This window comes from Oryza sativa, chromosome 2 (assembly GCF_034140825.1).
Source record: "Oryza sativa Japonica Group chromosome 2, ASM3414082v1".
NCBI classification, from domain to species: Eukaryota; Viridiplantae; Streptophyta; class Magnoliopsida; order Poales; family Poaceae; genus Oryza; species Oryza sativa.
In genome coordinates this window covers 4,082,751-4,100,688 of record NC_089036.1, presented here as the reverse complement: position 1 = coordinate 4,100,688, position 17,938 = coordinate 4,082,751, and the positions used below count along the sequence as shown (strand labels likewise).

Here is a 17,938-nt window from a genome sequence, read left to right as displayed (position 1 = left end):
AGTGCACCAGTGGTTCAGTCACTGAAGTTCAGTGGAGCACCAACCAACTAACAGTGGCTAAATCTGTGGATGATACAGGTATAGTGCAATAGTACCATGTTAAATCTGCTTAGAAAGTTCAAAAGGATTTTTTTGGGACCTTTTCCACTGAAATGTTATCTTACTACGCGGACTAGGCTATTAGCCTATTAGCACTATCTATTTTGAATTCTTGTGCCAACAAAAGTTCGTTAGGAATTTATTCTTCTGAGAGTCCAAAATCATATACTCCTTCCGTTTCTAAATATTTGACACCGTTGACTTTTTAGCACATGTTTGACCGTTCGTCTTATTCAAAACTTTTGTGAAATACGTAAAACTATATGTATACATATAAGTATATTTAACAATGAATCAAATGATAGAAAATAATAATTACTTAAATTTTTTGAATAAGACGAACGGCCAAACATATTTAAAAAAATCAACGGCGTCAAATATTTAGAAACGGAGGGAGTATATATATATATATATATTGACAATAATATTTACGGAACTCAAAACTATATGTTCTGTCTGGTTCCTGATTTCACATTTGGCTTTCTCCCAAAAGCCGGGTCAATAGTAATGTTGATCTGCCTCTAAAAAAAAATGTTTTGTCTAGCTACTGCCAAAATTTTGACTGTCTTTTTTATATCAGGTTGAAAGTGAGGTTCCGCTCAAACTGAGTACTCACTACCTGAGTCTTTTATATCAGCAGCTGCCTGATATTCTCCATCAGATATCGGAGAAACCCAAGAAGCGAGGAAAACACAAAACGCAAAATCCTGCACCCAAGTCCGGTGGATAATTTGAAATCCATACCTGATGCTCAGATTGGATGAAGAGGCGATCATGCATACATTCATCCGCGCCACCTTGTGCAGCCTACAGCAAGCAGATCTTTCTATGGCTTCAAGGTCCGGACAGCCAATGAGCAGCCATGGCGAGCGTATGCTGCCTCTGAACCCAGCACAGTATCTGCAGCGCCTGGGCCATTCGATCGAGCTTTCCGCTGCTATGCCGCGGCTTACCGGCGAGGCCCCCCGGAGAAGGACGGAGATTTCCCGGAGACTTGGGCCGGCCACCGGCGTGGCAATCCCTCGAACACCTTGGGTGCGTGCAGCCGTTGCTGTTGGGAATTGGGACTCAGACGACGACACGCCAGTAGGGAATACAGCGGCGGCGGGCTACTGACTACTAGTAGTGTCTCCGGCTAGCGCGGCGGCCGGCGGGCCCGGCGCCGACGACACCTCGCCGGCGGCCGGCCGGCCAACGCCCAGGGCGCATGCGCGAGAGAGAAGCAATTTCTTTAATATTTTCCTTTTTTTTATTTTTTTTTTTGCACGCAGCTTGCATTCCCGTTTATGGGCTTCCTCGGCCCACATAATGTGAGGCCCATGTTCAATGAGGTCGTCATGTTGTGGACCTCATCTCGGCCCATCTCAACCACTTACTACCCAAGCTACTCGTTAGAGACGAACTGGATTGGAAAAGGTGTCTTCGAAGAATATTGGAAGGAACCATGCCAGATTTGAAGCTTCAAATTTTATATATTTTTTAATCAATGGATATAGTCCCTTTTGAGTAAAATAAAAAAGGACAAAATCTAGAGACAAACTGTTGCAAAATTTAATTTTGGTGATTGTAACATAATGTAAATGTTCTGTAACTGAGTGTAAGTATTCTATAACCAAGTATAAATGCTCTCTATTTGAATGTAACTACAAATTGAATCTACAATAATCTTGATGCAAGATCTTACAATGAAAAATCGAAAGACATGAATCTAAAATTCTATCATATAAGTGAAATAGCAAAATCAATATCGGAAAAGGTGAAGTACAAGAGGCAAATCTTCACACGAATCTATGGCAAAAATCTGAGAATTTTATACTTCGAAAGTTTATACAAGGAGCTTAAACTACAAGCTAGCAAGGAGCTTAAACTACGAGCTAGCAACAAATTCCAGTGTAACAACAAATTTGTATGTATATATGAAAAGAAGAAAAAAAGGAAAAGAAAAAATATCCCAACATCTTAATTTCCTAACTCTTACACTCTAATCAGTACAGCAAAATAAAAAATTACTAACTTAGCTAGCCATATATATCCCTTCATTAAATTAAGCTAAACCAATTTCTGCCAAAATCAATTCTACACACGCTCGAATTTTCCATGCATGCATCAGCTGGGTTAAATTATAATCTTCATGCTTAGCTCATTAACCACCAATCAGTTTCGCCCATGCAATAGCTCACCGTACCATGCCACGTGGCACGCATGCAAGGCGCTGACCGTTGACCAAGAGGCGATCATTGGAGCTGCTTGATTTCGTATACGCGTGTGTATCGGGTTACGTTACGACCGGGTCTCGCCGGAGTTCGTCGTCGTCGTCGTCGACGGCGAGGGCTCGGCGGCGTCAGCGGCGGCGGCGGGGGTGGGGGTGGGGTCCGGAACCCTGATCTCCTCGATGCGCGCGATCGCCGTCTTGAGCTCCCACCTCTGGTCGACGTCGGCGTCGCAGCAGCCGAGGCCGACGTGGAGCAGCTTGAGCATGTCGTCCTCGGCGCCGGCGCCGGCGGCGGCCATGTCCTTGTCGAACACCTCGCCGGTGCGCTCCTCGCTGACGACGGAGCTGACCCAGCCGGCGAGGTCGGCGTTGTCCTGCCGCCCCTGGCGGAGGTAGTTCGCCGGGAACTTGCCGGTGAGCACCTCGAGGATGAGGATCCCGAGGCTCCACACGTCGCTCTTCTTCGACGGCTTGCCGGCCGCCGCCGCCGCGACGCACTCCGGCGCCTTGTACGCCACCATCACCTGCGCCGCCGCGCTCGCCGTGACCACCGGCACCAGCGCGTAGTCCGACAGCACCGCCTCCATGTCGCCGTCGAGCAGCACGTTCGACGACTTGAGGTGGCCGTGCGGCACCGTCAGCATCGGCAGCTCGTCGTACAGGTGCCCCAACCCCCTCGCCGTCCCCCTGATTATCCTCAGCCTCTTCCCCCAATCCAACTCCGATCCCCGATTCCCTGTTACAAAAATCTCACCTCAATTCATTATGCCAAAAAAGAGAAAAAAATCCAAGACAAGCGTTCAATTATAAGAAATGCTATCGATCGTACAAGCTATTTTGTTCCAGAAATACTATTATCACTAGTTATGATAAACGGTGCATTCAACGGTGCGGGATGAACAAAACCCTTACAACGATGATTTTTCTGGAACAAAGTCGCATGTACGATACTCTCCATTTCAGGTTACAAGATGTGCTTTAAGTTTGATTAAGTTTATAGAAAAAAGTAGTAGCATTTTTAACCCAAAACAAATTTATTATGAAAATATATTCAATTATTGATTTGATGACACTAATTTAATATTATAAATATTATACTATATTTGTCTATAAACTTAGTCAAACTTAAAATAGTTTGATTTTGACCAAAGTCAAAACGTCTTGTAACCTGAAACGGAGAGAGTAGTATTTTATGTAACTTGCACTTATCGATGATATTTCTTGGAATTGAACGTTGTCGGTAAGACGAAATGGTGTTGCGAGATTGAGGAATGAATGGTTGGTTACCGTGGAGGAAATGGGCGAGGCTGCCATTGGTGATGTAGTCGGTGATGAGGAGCTTCTCGTCTTTCTTGTAGAGGTAGGCGACGACGGGGAGGAGGTTGGGGTGGGAGAGGCGGCCTAGGCGGCGCATGTGTTCGGAGAAGTCCTCGCGCCCGACGCCGTTCATGTCCTTGAACCGCTTCACCACCACGGCGGGGCGCTCCTGGAGCGTCGCCTTGTACGACGACCCGAAGTTGCCGCTGCCGAGCACCTCCGCCGACGCACGCAGCAGGTCCTCGATCTCGAACCGCTTCCGGCTCTCCTGGACGAACACCAGCCGCCCGTGCTCGTCCCGTCTCCCCCCTCGCTTCGCCGCCGCGCCGCCGCCGCCGCCAGAGGCCGACGTTCCAGCTGCGGCGGCTGTGGAGGCGGCGGCGGTGGCGGATCCACGGTTGATGTTCACGGCCGGCGCGGTGTGGAGCTTCGGGTTGGAGGGCGTCTGGTCGCCGCCGGGCTCGCCGGGCCCGGGGCGTCGCCGCCGCCGCTTCCGCCTCCTGCGGCCGATGACCCCCGTCGCGATCCCCGCCGCGGCGAGGATCACGCCGACGACGATGAGCACAACGGCGATGGTCATGAACGTCGACATGTTCGACGGCGAGGCGAGCTTGTCGCAGGGCGTGTCGAGCGGCTTGCCGCAGAGATACTCGTTACCTGATCAAACCCAAATCCAAATCCAAGATCAAGAATCGATCAATGGCGTGAATCGGAGGAGGAAGAAGAAGACGTCGTGATCGATCGAGATCTGCGTACCTGAGAACATGCTGGCGTTGAAGCGGCTGAGGCCTTCGGGGATAGGGCCGGAGAGGTTGTTGCTGGAGACGTCGACGTAGCGGAGCTCCGGCTGGGAGAAGTCCGGCAATGGCCCGTTGAACTGGTTGTGCGCGAGCGACAGCTCGAGCAGCCGCGGCGAGGTGATGGAGCTGGGGATCGGGCCGGAGAGCTCGTTGGAGGAGAGGTGGAGCTTGCGGAGGCCGCGCATGGTGTGGAAGGTGCCGTCGGGGACGACGCCGGAGAAGCGGTTGCGGGAGAGGTAGAGCATCTTGAGCATGGCGAGCGCCGACACGTTGGGGAACGCGCCGGCGATGGCGTTGTTGGCGAGGCTGAGCACGCGGAGCCCCGGGAGCGCGGCGAGCAGGCCCAGGTCGGGCGCCGCGCCCGACAAGCCCAGCCGCTCCAGCTGCAGCCCCTGCACGCTGCCGTTCCCGTGGCACGACACGCCGAACCACTGCGACGCCTTGCCGCGGCACGGCACCGCCGGCGTGCCCCACGCTCGCAGCGGCCCCGGCGGCGCGCCGTCCGGCCCCCGCAGCGTCTCCCGGAACGCGATCAGCACGTCGCCCTCGGGCCCCGCGCCGCCGCCGCCCGCCTCGCCACCGGCGGCGGCGGCGGCGGAGGCAGGCCCGCAAAGACACCAGGCGACGAGGGCGGCGGCGGCAGCGACGGCGATGAGGCCGGGCGGCCGAGGCCGCGCCATGGCGCTTCGGCTCGGCTCGGCGGGGCGGGGCGGTGGCCGGCGACGGTGACCGTGGCGCGACGCGGGGTGGGGGGAGAAGGCAGTGGGTGGCTATGCTTTTGCATGTGCATGGCTAGAGAAAGGGAGAGGGAGGGGGGAGAAAACGCGCGATCGCCGAGGGCTAAGAATAGTTTGTGTCACAGCCACTCTGCTCAGCACAGCATGGTGTGGCTAGATTAATTTTGGAGCTACATACTAACCATTCAAATCTATGAATGGATAGTCTTATATTTTCTTCTTTGGATTACATGTAACACACACCACTGCACTCTCACATATCATACGCTCACGAATACATCCCTTAACACTTGTTTAAATAGAATAAGACCAATGGTAAATCTCTAGACTCACTAAAATCCTACAAAATATTAAAAGCGTAATCATGTCTGTGTGATATCCATAGGCATTAGGATATTAACCCTGGTAGATGAACTCATGTATCCATGGCTCATCACCACGCCATCGGTGTTTCCTCGGAGAGACATAATTTAGCCTTACTAAACTACTTCCTCCGCTTCACAATGTAAGTCATTCTAGCGTTTCTCACATTCATAAAGAATGACTTACATTGTGAAGCAAAGGGAGTACTTATTCAAATGCAGCTCGCAATATGCACATAAGTGTATATGCTAATATTGCAGAGCCCAGATGTAGAGGTACATGCAAAAATGTACCTGGGATTCTGCTGTACAGTGCAGAGAAACGCCCCAGAACAGCAGATTGCCAGACACTGAAGTACACAATGGCGCTGAGAAATGGTGATGCCAATGCAGGTAGCAATGTCTGCCACAAACCTACAGCATTTGATTAGAAAGCATCTTACAGTGCACACATATTTACAAGTACGGGGAAGGAAGAACGCCAAAGATTTTTGGCAGTCTGATTTAACCCTCCCTCACAAAGGGAATCTGCATCCTAGAGAGTTTGTTCATCACAGATCAGCTCATACCGACGACATTCTCGAATCCATTCTCCTTGATCAGATCAGTGAATTGGTTCAGGTAGCTCACAAGCCCACCTAGCGATTTGATCAGCTCATCACCTTTTTGGCGAGTGGTTTCCATAGAATCCGATGAGATAGCAAGGTTATGGTTCTCATTTTCGCCTGCCTCCTCTTTGAGTAGCATATGGATGTGCTGCGCGTTCTCTTGTAACTTGTTGGCCAGTTCACATGCATCGGTTTGGCTTTTCTTGCCCTCGTTGTTTGCTCCCGTTTCGCAGACTTCTAGACAAACATAACACAAAAACGGTGTCATCAAAAGATGTCAGGTGACTTGGAGGAAACATAAATAAACTGAACTAGCTAGCTGATAGTATGAAACAGAATTACACATGTAGCTAAGCATAGTATGGTGCTTTGTACACTCAATGAAGATAAAAGGGTCTTAGAGCAAACTAATACCCACTATTATATCGTAAACAAGGAAGACATTGTACCAAAGCCAAATTTATTGGTGAAGACGTTATTATGTAGTCTTTTTACCATCCTTGGAAAGGTACCAATATGTACTAATACTATTTAAACTGGAACTCATATGTTGACCCTGCATACCTGCATCATTCAGTGATTTGAATATGAAATAGCAGTTCCTGTTCACATACTATATCAAATTGGCTTCACATAGATCCTTTTGCCACAACCGTTTTGAAAATAACTACAAAATTCCAGATTTCAGAAGCTGAAACTAATATAACCAAGTATAGGCTTACTGCATTTTAACAAATCCTGCACCATTTATTTTAGAAAAGTAAACCATGCTCAGTTAAAACTTAAGAATGGGCCCATCGTGGCATTGAATTGAAATAACATCCCAGCACATGAAAATTAAGACTTGACTACCCAAAAAGTGTTTGCTAGCTCTATAAATCATAACGTGGTAAAAAACAATTTCCTGCACACTAGAACTATATTATATCTTAATATGAAACATATAATGTACCAAAGGTGCACTGAATCTGGATTGTGGGTCATCACCATCGAGGATGCATATAATCTCAACTGTCAACCAAGCCCAAGGAACAATAATCGTGCTGGACACGAGGAAATAAGAATGTCATTCTAGTCAGACTAGTGCCTGTAAAAGACTTTGTCATCTGCATTTCGTTAATGAAATGGGAGAGGAACCTCTCTTCCTCCAAAAAAATAAAACTGTATCATGAGATATTTTTGTCTCAATAACCCATAAACCACCTTAATTCCTGATCCTACATTTAGAGAAGTAAACCATATTCACTGGCAAAATTTCCACTGGCCAAATCATCTGATAGAGTATGAAGATGAACTAATCCTCAGTTAGGTATCACCAATTCACCATATCCCCTTATCTCCGAATTGCTTTCACATCGTATCCTTGCAATGCCACATGATTGCACTGCACTCAAACAAAATAACCATCTAATATGTGACATAAACCGCAGAGCTTTACTTCTTCACCATCAAGTATCAACAATGTATCGTCATCCGATTCGGCGCACATGGCTAGCATACCGGAATGTCCAGGCAGATGAACATGAAAAGCTAAAGGAGACAAGAAACATACCCAAATCATCAGAAGCAGCAGCATTTCCACCATCTGGTTGCGCGTCTTTGTCGTCGGCGTTGCCATCGTCTTCCACCTCCACCATTTCATTGCCATCCTCCTCCTCACCATCTTCTCCAACCTCACCTTCATCCTCTTCTCCAACCTCGCCGCGATCTCCATTTCCATCCTCTTCCCCAGCCTCAACTTCGTCGCCTTCTCCGACCTCAGCGGCGGCGGCGCTCTTTTCACCAATCTCAGCACCACCAGCACCGGCGGTGGCATCGGCGAGAAGCGCCTCCTCGACGAGGGTGAGAGCCTCCATGGCGCCGTAGACCTCGGCGTCGAAGTCGGCGGGGAGGCCGGCCTTCCTCCTGGCGGCGGCGCTCATCCGCCAGTACCCGCCCGCACCCCGCACCTCCCATCGGCGAACCACCCCGTACTCCGCGGCGAGCGCCTCCCACCGCCGCCTGCACTCGCTCGCCGCCCTCCCCCTCCCCCTCCCCCGCGCCGCCCTCCCCCGCGACGCGGCGAGGTTCTCGGCGACGATGGCCCACTTCTGGAAGGCGGAGACGGAGCGGGACCACCCGTCGTCGACGGCCGCGACCTCGGCCACGAGCGCGAGCGTCTCCGCGGGGGTCCACTCCGGCGCGCCGCCGGAGCGCGTGCGGCGCGGGCTGGGCGGCTCGGCGCCGCGCCTGAGCCTGGCGGCGGCGGGCGGCGGGTCCGTGGCGGCCGGGAGCGCCTGCACCATGGTCGGCAGCCTCGGGACCCCGGTGGACGACGGCGACGGCGGCAACGCCGGGAGCGCCTGGATGATGCACGGCCACTCCGCGGCGTCCGGATCCATGGCCATGGCCGCCAGCTCGGTCGCCGCCGGCGCGCGCACTGACACTCTCCTCACTGGAAAGTAGGAGAAGGGGAGAAAAAAAGAAGATTTTTCCTTTTGCTGTATAAGGGTATTTTTCTGAGAGGAGGCGTGAGATGTGTCATTAGCGTATAATTAGTTAAGTGTTAAATATTTTAATTTAAAAATAATTTAATATGATTTTTTAAATAAACTTTTATATTTTTTTAAAATTACGGTTTAGAAGTTTGGGAACGTGTGTGTGAACAATGAGATAGTTTTTCTTCAAATCAGTTGCTACTGAACGCAGTCTGGATGTGTTCGTTGTCCCTGGTTTCCAACTCCTCAGTATAGTTTTCAGCGCGCACGCTTTTTAAACTACTAGACAGTCTATTTTTTCAAAAAAATTATATACAAAAGTTGTTTAAAAATTTATATTGTTTTTAAAAAAATAGCTAATACTTAATTAATCACGCGCTAATGGACCGCTCTATTTTCCATACGCGAGATATGGGTTCTCAACCCAGGCTGCCGAACACAGCCTTAAGCATGGTTAGCACAAACTGTCACATTATACTCGAGTATTTACATTTAGGGCATGTTTGGATCCCTAGCAAGTTTTTTCATAATGTCGCATCGAATGTTTGATACATGCATGAAGTATTAAATATAGAAAAAAACTAATTACACATATTACGTGTAAATTGTGAGATGGATTTTTAAGTCTAATTACTTCATGATTTGATAATTTGGTGTTACAGTAAACATTTGCTAATAATGGATTAATTAGACTTAATAAATTTGTCTCGTAGTTTACAGGTGGAATCTATAATTTGTTTTGTTATTAGACTACGTTTAATACTTTAAATGTGTGCCATATATCCGATGTGACACGGCAAAAATTTTCACCCCTGATCTAAACACAGCCTTACATAATTTGATGCTTAACAATGATATCTTATTTAATTAGTTACATAATTTGATGCTACAAGAAGTTTTAAACGTGATTAAAAGTAGGACAACTTAATGCTTTAATTGACTAGAGTTCAGTCATGAGCAGTACTAAATAAATACATTTTTGTGGAGGAAAAAACAAAATTGTCATAAGTTTGCACCATACTTCATTAACTTCACCCCCACCATTAAACTCAATAATAACTCCCTAGTGCAAAAATTTATTGTTCCACAAATCATAACTGCGGAAGCAACCATAATTTATTGCCCTGCACAGTTGCATTAACTTCTTCTCCACACCATAATTTATATTTTAAACAAACCGCATTAAAATCGCATCACGATATGACTAAAAAGTCCAAAATTATTTTCTCTCTTATAGCTGCCGTGAAAATGACAGGAGAGGGAGGGCCCAAGGCCAAGCCAAAGCGGTGAAGGGGGGGCAATTTCCTCAATTTCTCGCAAGTACGGGGGGCAAAACGGGAAATTTGCCCCAAAAGAGGAAAATGACACTAACGACTTGTTCCTCTCTCTCTTTCTTTTCCCACTTGGGGAGTCGTCGTCTCTGCTCTCCGGTCTCCAGAAAAGCAAAAGGGGAGGCGAAGCCAAGCCAACCCAACCACACGCCAATCCACTCGGAATCCGCCTAGGGTTTCCTCCTCTTCCTCTTCCCCTCGCGGCTGCTGCTCGGCGGATTCTGCTGCTGCGGAGGAGGGCGGCGGGGGTTGGGGCTGCAAGCTGGTCCGATCAGCTTTTCCTGCTGCTGAGGTGAGCTTGACTGCATGAGGCTTTGGTGCGAATCGGGCGCGGGGGGGGGGGGGGGGGGGGGGTTGGTTTGGTTGGAGGGGGGTTTCGGGCGATTAGGAGGTGGGGGGATGGTTTTAGGGTCGTGAATTTGATGGGGGGTTTTGATGTCTTGGTTGCGGAATTTCATTTGGGAGGGGATTTGGGGGGGGGGGGGGGGGGGGGCGATCGGGTTGGGGAGGGTTTGGATATGAGGTTTCGTGTTGTTGTAGGAAGGAGGGTTAGGTCGTCGGTGTAGATTTTGCGTGGAATTGAGAAAGGTCTAGTAGTTTTTTAGTAGGGATTTTTATCTGTTAATGTCGAACATTTTGGGTTATTTCTCGCGGTCTATGTTACTGTGATTCTAAGCTAGAAGTGCATTTTGTGTTGTTTCTGCCTCAATTCACTAAGTTCAGCTTGTTTTGCAGGTAGCGGGAGCGACAACCAGGGCATTTCTTGTACAAGGATGAACAGCCTGCCCCGGCTCAAATAATATTTGCGGTTGGATTTATTTTTTTTCGACATGAACGGGCAGCCAAGGTTTCACGATATGATAGGCGGTGGTGGCAAGGGAATGCAAGATAATGAGATCAATGGCCTCTTCAACATGCCGTCTTACCATAAGTTTGTGGAGGGCTCCCAGATGTCTGTTGACAGCGCCGACGGCTTCAACATGGCCAACTACGTTGGGGGTTCCGTTGCCATGTCGGTGGACAACAGCAGCGTTGGCTCGAACGAGTCCCGCACGGTTATACTTAAGCACCCAGGCCTCCGTGATGCCCCGACGGCAAGCTATTCGGTTGGCAACAGTGTCTTCCGCCCCAACCGTGTGGCTGCGCACACGCTAAATGAGGATGCGTTAGCTCGTGTTTTGATGGATCCGAGCCATCCGACTGAGATCCTAAGTAATTATGAGGAATGGGCCATTGATTTGGGGAGGTTGGACATGGGGGTTCCTTTTGCCCAAGGGGCCTTTGGGAAGCTATACCGGGGAACATACAATGGAGAAGATGTTGCCATTAAACTACTGGAGAAGCCTGAGAATGATCCAGAGAGAGCACAAGCATTGGAGCAACAATTTGTGCAAGAAGTTATGATGTTGTCTAGACTGAGGCACCCAAACATTGTGAGGTTTATAGGTGCATGTAGGAAGTCAATTGTGTGGTGCATCATTACTGAGTATGCTAAAGGTGGTTCAGTCCGGCAGTTCCTGGCAAGAAGGCAAAACAAGTCAGTGCCTTTGAGATTGGCTGTAAAACAGGCATTGGATATAGCCAGGGGGATGGCCTATGTACATGCTTTGGGATTTATCCACAGGGATCTGAAGTCAGATAACCTATTAATTGCCGCAGATAAATCCATTAAGATTGCTGACTTTGGAGTGGCTCGCATCGAAGTAAAAACTGAGGGTATGACACCAGAGACAGGAACCTACCGCTGGATGGCACCGTAAGTTATATATTCCCCTGTTTATTTTTTTCTCCCTGTGTTATTTGTATATGCCAACTCATGTATAGCTTATCACTTGCAAGGACTTCACTTTAGAATGGTATCTGACTGTCTGTTTGTCAATAATCTGTTGCTGATTTTTTTTCCTGAATACATCTGTTGCTGACTTATTGCGGATGGTTTCACTTATAACTTCAGATATGTAGGATTATTGTATTTTACCAATATACCTGGATACCCCATTGTACACATCAATTTCTGCAATTTTCTGGAGTAGTTGAATTTTATGTAGACCTATTTGTGCATCTCATTCCAGATTTTTAGTGTTTTGTGGCATCCCAAATCAACTGAATCACACCAGAGGATTACACATGGCATAGTGAATTGATTAACCTTGTTACAACATTGATGAAGTAGGTCCGTTGTTTTCAATCTTCTTTCTGTATTTAATATGGCCCCCATTTAGTTCATACTGATGCACTGTTGAATTGGTTATAGTTACTTACCATTAACAGAAAATAACATTAAGACTTTCCCTTTTTGCTTGAAATTTTCTTTTGTTATATGAAAAGAAAGGAGAGATAAGTGTTTGTCTTGCTGTTGACACACTAGTAGCAAGTTTCTTATGCAATCTTGAATTTCTAAACAAGAACCCAATATCAATATTACTCTACGCATTTAGTTGATGAGCTGGTTGGCTTATTTTGTTTTCAGGGAAATGATCCAGCACAGGCCTTATGATCATAAAGTTGATGTATATAGCTTTGGGATTGTCTTGTGGGAGCTTATAACTGGCATGCTCCCATTCACAAACATGACGGCTGTTCAGGCAGCTTTTGCTGTGGTGAACAAGGGTGCTCGGCCAGTGATCCCGCAGGACTGCCTGCCTGCTCTAAGCCACATCATGACTCTTTGTTGGGATGCGAACCCTGAAGTTCGCCCCGCATTTACTGATATCGTTTGTATGCTTGAGAGTGCAGAGATGGAGATTCTGAGCAATGTCCGTAAAGCACGCTTCCGCTGTTGCATCACTGAGCCCATGACAACCGACTGAAATTAAAGCAATGTAGATGATTACAACATGGATCGAGGGAGGAAGCAAGGGAGGATGAAGAAAGAGGCAATCTCAATGTATTCATTAGTACCAGCTCATAGGGTCTGTGTGCCCACAGAAGTTCCTAGGCTTTGAGCTTCTGTGTTATTCGATTCTATCTTGTGTGAGTTGCACAGCTCAAGTAATCTCTTCTGGAATATAGATGTTGCCTTGTATGTTAACAGGATCTAATGGAGCTTTCCTATGTTAATAACATCTGCTTGTTGGTGTAACCAAGCCTGCTCTGTTGATTTCTGAATGCCCCTGTTCTTGGTGTTGAATTACATATGGTCTTATATTTGTGGTGCAGTGTATGACAGCAACAGAGTTTTCGTCAACAGAGAGGTAATAAAGAAATTAGAAATTTTCATCTGAGCAATTATGTTGGTGGCTTCTGTTGGAAAATCATACAATTGTTGAGCTGTGTAGTGGCTTGTGTTGCTGTTTTTGACAGTAGGCACAAGATTTCAGCCACAAGATCACGAGTCAAGACAGATTTGTACCAACACAACTGTGATGGTGACATGCTGCTGCTTCCATCCCCCGACTCTTGAGCTGTTTGATTTGTTTTCTTTTAGGAGACAAGACTGTTTCATTTACTTTGCAACTATACAATTAAATAGTTCTTTGATTACGTCAATCAACGGGAGATGTTATGCGGATGCACGTTCTATAAAACAAGTGCAATTTAAATGGAGGATAAGTCAGATTTTTTTTTGGGGAAAGGATTGTTCTATTTTCCCCGCACAACGTGGCAAATTGCCAGATCGATTCTGTTTGCACACGTTTATGAAGTTACATTTCTTGGGGAAAAAACAGCACGTTATGGCGCCAAAGCATACCACCACCACTGAAACCACATGCCGCTGCCAAAACAACAATCATACAAGCGAAACCATGTCCCAAATCCATCAAAAACAGTTTCAAAGATACATGACATTTTGACATTAGGTTGTACAAGTATAAATGACAAGACCCACAGTTTGAAAATCGGTACATTGGCAGAAAACAATAGAAAAAAAATTAGAACTGCATAACGATTATCGAAAACACAAGCAAGCCATCACTCCGTTCGATTTTAGTTCAGGGGAGACCAATACCGATATTTATGATGACAACATTAACTGTGACATTGTTTGCACTCTGATAGTTGATAGAAGCAATTCTTGTATCTTCTCAAGGCCACCTTGGTGGATATTGGTCGAAATCGACGACGGGCTTTCAGTCCAGGCCTTTAGTTTATCTGGTTTAAACCGAAGAAATTGGACTGACAAGCATTGCTGCTAGCATTCATGGTAAAACGAACCAGCTGAGCCGGTTGTGCTATAGTTTGTACATTGGCACATGATGCTGAAGCAGAATTCCCTCCATTAAGTGGAGGAAGTTCCCGGTTGTTTTGGCTGGCGCCTGTGAATTGGATGACGCGAGATGCTTGCTGTACAGGATCAGGTAATCCACAAGAACTAGATGACAGAAGAGAGAGAGCACGCTGAAGATCCGGTGCTCCATCAAATTTTGAAGCAGTTAAAGATGCGTCCGGACCTGCAAAATGGAATAATGGTCATTCTTCCATCAAAATATGTACATTGTTTTCTCCTTAATGAAATGACATGCAGCTCTCCTGCGCAGTTCGGATAAAAAGGACACCGAAGAACATCCAAATAGTGGCTGCAGAGAAGTCTGCAATGGAAATGGATTGAATGGCTCATATTCATTTGAAATATATTTTGAGAATTTAGCATAAAATTAGCAAGGTTATCCAAGAAATTGCAGTATGCTTGGTAGTATGTAGAATTTTAGCATGGTAACTAGTTCTCCCGCATGCGGAGAGTTTAGGGAACAGGCATAATAAGGTAAATTTAGGGCATTCCTGAGCTGACTTTCGCATATTGTGCTAAGTATTGGAATTCCCTCGTTTTGTCAGAGATAAGAATCACAGCTATCTGGAATCACTTTGCATTTTTTTTTCTTGTTATCAAAATCCATAGCATTCCATTATCTAACAAAACATAGCATAAATATAATTACCCCCTCTAGTCAGCACTTCGAAGTCGTTGTAGACTAATAAGCACATAGCATTAAGTTATGGTTTTTGGTACAATACTGCCCCTGTTAAATCCCTGTTGGAATACTATTACATGAAAATAATTGCTGCCGTTATATACAATCTCACACCAAATGAAACAACTAGCTGCGCATTAATGATGCAATGTTGGCACCAAAACCTTGTACAGATACTTGTACCAAACACAAAAACTAACACATCATTGATGCGATATTAGCGCCAAAGCCTCATATGGAAACTTGTGGCATTTGCTATCCATTTTTTGGTGCATGCTCCACTTCCAAGCACATATTAACTGTAGTTAAAAGCATCTAACATAACTAATTTGGGCAAAAGAGAGCAAAGGACCAAAAGAATGCCCAACATCATTCTTTGTTGTATACCTGCAAGTTAAATCAAAACAACTTGTATTGCTAACTGGAGAAGTAATTCTCTGCCCAATGACCACAAGAGAACTACTTATATAGTTGAAACTGTAGGATGTTTACTATCACACAAAACACGGTATTTTTTTTCTTTTCCAATTAGAATCTTACTAAAAACTCTGTTGTCTTTTATGTTTGAAACACTTCGTCAACTATAGTGACATAAGCTTAGCAGCACACTGCACACCATCTTATTTTCTAAACCCAAATGTGCTCAAGGGTCTAATTTTTTTTCATGGGTGTGCACAACTCCAGGATACTTTTTTTAACAAACAACAACAATGACAAAACAGCATCTGAATTTGGCATTTGGTACAGTGTATAGGTTGAATTTTTTCAAAGATCTATGCAATGTGCTGAACCATGAAAGTAGTCTTAATTGATGACATTTTTCACGAAAACTTACATCTTTGGAAAATCATACCTTTCATTGGTAAGAGCTCATCTATGTCGGTGTTAAATGCTGGGAGAGATTTGGATATGTGAGATTTATCCAAATAAATATGTCCATCAGTTGTCCCAACTTCAGATGAGCTTTCCCATGGAGAAATTGCGAAAGGCCTTACATGGCTGAGTGGAGCTTTGTTCCAGACAAAACTTATTTGTCGGTTATCATCTGCAGTGGCATTTCAATTTTGGTGTGAAGGAAAATCTTAATTGAAAGGGAAAATAGGGTATAATTATAGAAAACTTGATAGAACATCTGATATTGTAGAGTTTCTTTGCGAGTAATCCTGATACTATCAAAATAAATTTAATCAGGGAGTCGAACTTACAACCAAGAATTTTCGAACTGAAAATAATTTTCACATGTAAGCTCAGTCCCATCGATCAAGTAAGAACATGCAAGTGCTTAAGGATAAGGTAGGTGGAGGTTGCCGAGGAGTAACCTTATAAAGATCTTATCACCAACAATTTACCATTTTTCACATACATCATATACATCAAGCTAAATAGTGAAAAGTAACTGCTGTTGCAAATCCATTTAAGGTACAGACAAATTACCAAATAATAATGACGACGGCGGCCTTGCCGATGCATAGGAGAACACGTCGGTCTGGGGCTTCCGCCGACGAGCGTTGTGGTCATACAGGCGTCTCCTGCAGCTCCTCTTCTTCTGATCAAACTCCGAGAGCGCATGGAACCTGATCCCAAACATTCACCAAAACCAAATTAGCACACTGTTGCATAAACTACTCGCAGGATACACAAAAAATCCCACATACAAAAAAAAAAGTACATATACACAGAAGATGATTCTACTCTACACACAGTAATCAGCTGGATATAATCAGGGCGTAGATAGGGGTTTGTCCCATAACCTCGAGTATTTTTATTTATCTTTTCTCGACTCCTTGGCCGTATGCTTGTTGGCAGAGAGACCGGAGGTGTAAATCATTTCCATTATCTTTAAAAAAAATACTATACACACAGTAATAATTTTAAAGATTGAAACACAGTAATCACAGGCTCACTGCACAGCAAGGCCCAATCCCAAAAATGAAGGCACAGGACAAGTACCATACTAAAACTGGAAAAAAAAAACCCATTGCAGAGTCACTCAGCCATGCAGCAGGATCCACCACTCGCACACACACACAGTACCAATAGTGGAAAGATAGCATCTCTGCCTCCCATATACGGAAATGGAAAATCCGTACGGACACCAGAAAAATTCACCACCCACGTAAAAAAGCACGAGCTTCGCGCAAATTAATCAGCAACCAATCGTGTGATTAAACTGTAAATTGTAATTGTAATTCGAAGAACCAAAGAAGAGAAGGGAATCTTTTTGCAGAAAGTAATCGAGGAGAAGGAAGGCACGCACGAGCTTGGAGCTGTGTGCTTCCATTGATTTTTTTTTTTTTGCAATATAGAGAGAGAGGAAGAGGAAGAGGAGGCGCGACTCCGGCGAGCTCACCGGCTGCACTGCTGGCAGAAGCGGCGCTCCTGGCCGGCGACGACGACGCGGGGGAACTTGGAGTGGGCCTCGCACACGCGGTGCTTCCGGTGGTAGTCCTTGACGCCGACGAGCTCCACCCCGCACCCTTCCACCTGGCACCTCACCTCCCCACCACCACCTCCTCCTTCCTCCGCCCTGCCTCGCTTCTCCTTCCGCCGCCTTCCCGGATGAGCCGCGGCGGCGGCGGCGGCGGCGGATACCTCGCCGGAGGAGGAGCCCGGCACGGCGGCGTCGGCCCAGTCCCAGAGGAGGGGAGGGGAGCGCGGCGAGGTGGGCTTCGGAGGAGGCATCCAATCCATGGATTGGCGCGGATTTGGGTGGTCAATTTTGGGATTTGGGAATCGAATTGGGAGGGAGGGGAGGAGGAGATGAACAGTGTGGACTGTGGAGAGGAGGAGGAAGAAGAAGTCATTGGGGAATAGAAAAAAGCCAAGTCTTTGCTAATTTATTTGGGAGCTTTCTTCTTGTTTTTGCTTAATTTTGGGCTAAACAAAAGTGTTTTTGTTTTTCTGCAAACAAGGTAGCCTTTTTTGTAAGAGGTTTTGAAATCTTTTCAAACAATATTTCACAACTTACATAAAAGAAATGAGCTTTTTTTTTTGCCTTTTTTCGCGTGGTATAGTTTAGGCTAAGGTTAAAATGCTATTACCTCCATTCGTATTATAAGTTGTTTTTATTTTTTTTCTAAATTAT

General features: G+C 46.1%; 4 protein-coding genes across 8 annotated transcripts; 1 reads left to right on the top strand and 3 right to left on the bottom strand.

The window, feature by feature from the left end:
- Nucleotides 1-1,890: 1,890 nt before the first annotated feature.
- LOC107277344 (pollen receptor-like kinase 4) lies at nucleotides 1,891-5,328 on the bottom strand. The gene is made up of 3 exons (XM_026022881.2): nucleotides 4,385-5,328; nucleotides 3,599-4,285; nucleotides 1,891-3,047 (listed from the first exon to the last, which is right to left on the bottom strand). Exons 1-3 carry the CDS (start codon nucleotides 5,106-5,108, stop codon nucleotides 2,380-2,382), a joined length of 2,079 nt encoding a protein of 692 aa, XP_025878666.2. The 5' UTR covers nucleotides 5,109-5,328; the 3' UTR covers nucleotides 1,891-2,379.
- A 575-nt stretch (nucleotides 5,329-5,903) lies between these two features.
- On the bottom strand, nucleotides 5,904-8,568 carry LOC4328463 (trihelix transcription factor ASR3). 2 transcript variants are annotated; one of them, XM_015770577.3, is made up of 2 exons: nucleotides 7,688-8,568; nucleotides 5,904-6,372 (listed from the first exon to the last, which is right to left on the bottom strand). In XM_015770577.3, exons 1-2 carry the CDS (start codon nucleotides 8,520-8,522, stop codon nucleotides 6,086-6,088), a joined length of 1,122 nt encoding a protein of 373 aa, XP_015626063.1. In that variant the 5' UTR covers nucleotides 8,523-8,568; the 3' UTR covers nucleotides 5,904-6,085. The 2 variants fall into 2 exon arrangements, with proteins under 2 accessions (XP_015626063.1, XP_015626064.1); XM_015770578.3 differs by having other exon boundaries at nucleotides 5,904-6,369.
- Nucleotides 8,569-10,013: 1,445 nt separating this feature from the next.
- LOC4328462 (serine/threonine-protein kinase STY13) lies at nucleotides 10,014-13,169 on the top strand. Its single transcript, NM_001406453.1, has 3 exons — nucleotides 10,014-10,235; nucleotides 10,679-11,699; nucleotides 12,414-13,169. Exons 2-3 carry the CDS (start codon nucleotides 10,774-10,776, stop codon nucleotides 12,751-12,753), a joined length of 1,266 nt encoding a protein of 421 aa, NP_001393382.1. The 5' UTR covers nucleotides 10,014-10,235; nucleotides 10,679-10,773; the 3' UTR covers nucleotides 12,754-13,169.
- Nucleotides 13,170-13,598: 429 nt separating this feature from the next.
- On the bottom strand, nucleotides 13,599-17,672 carry LOC4328461 (squamosa promoter-binding-like protein 4). 4 transcript variants are annotated; one of them, NM_001406455.1, is made up of 4 exons: nucleotides 17,204-17,658; nucleotides 16,288-16,427; nucleotides 15,707-15,898; nucleotides 13,599-14,472 (listed from the first exon to the last, which is right to left on the bottom strand). In NM_001406455.1, exons 1-4 carry the CDS (start codon nucleotides 17,542-17,544, stop codon nucleotides 14,390-14,392), a joined length of 756 nt encoding a protein of 251 aa, NP_001393384.1. In that variant the 5' UTR covers nucleotides 17,545-17,658; the 3' UTR covers nucleotides 13,599-14,389. The 4 variants fall into 4 exon arrangements, with proteins under 4 accessions (NP_001393384.1, XP_015623075.1, XP_015623076.1 ...); XM_015767589.2 differs by having other exon boundaries at nucleotides 13,677-14,334; nucleotides 15,689-15,898; nucleotides 17,204-17,672; XM_015767590.3 differs by having other exon boundaries at nucleotides 13,677-14,334; nucleotides 17,204-17,670.
- Between the last annotated feature and the right edge of the window lie 266 nt (nucleotides 17,673-17,938).

Excerpts from the sequence above, each read along its gene's own strand:
- LOC4328461 (XM_015767589.2), bottom strand. The coding sequence starts at position 17,544 with ATGGATTGGATGCCTCCTCCGAAGCCCACCTCGCCGCGCTCCCCTCCC. Across the intron at positions 15,899-16,287 it reads GCCGTCGTCATTATTATTTG|ATGATAACCGACAAATAAGT; the intron begins GTAATTTGTCTG and ends ATGCCACTGCAG. Across the intron at positions 14,335-15,688 it reads AGGTATGATTTTCCAAAGAT|GTCCGGACGCATCTTTAACT; the intron begins GTAAGTTTTCGT and ends TCCATTTTGCAG.
- LOC4328462 (NM_001406453.1), top strand. The coding sequence starts at position 10,774 with ATGAACGGGCAGCCAAGGTTTCACGATATGATAGGCGGTGGTGGCAAG. Across the intron at positions 11,700-12,413 it reads ACCTACCGCTGGATGGCACC|GGAAATGATCCAGCACAGGC; the intron begins GTAAGTTATATA and ends TTTTGTTTTCAG.
- LOC107277344 (XM_026022881.2), bottom strand. The coding sequence starts at position 5,108 with ATGGCGCGGCCTCGGCCGCCCGGCCTCATCGCCGTCGCTGCCGCCGCC. Across the intron at positions 4,286-4,384 it reads CAACGCCAGCATGTTCTCAG|GTAACGAGTATCTCTGCGGC; the intron begins GTACGCAGATCT and ends GGGTTTGATCAG. Across the intron at positions 3,048-3,598 it reads CCTCGCCCATTTCCTCCACG|GGAATCGGGGATCGGAGTTG; the intron begins GTAACCAACCAT and ends TTTTTGTAACAG.
- LOC4328463 (XM_015770577.3), bottom strand. The coding sequence starts at position 8,522 with ATGGCCATGGATCCGGACGCCGCGGAGTGGCCGTGCATCATCCAGGCG. Across the intron at positions 6,373-7,687 it reads TGCTGCTTCTGATGATTTGG|AAGTCTGCGAAACGGGAGCA; the intron begins GTATGTTTCTTG and ends ATGTTTGTCTAG.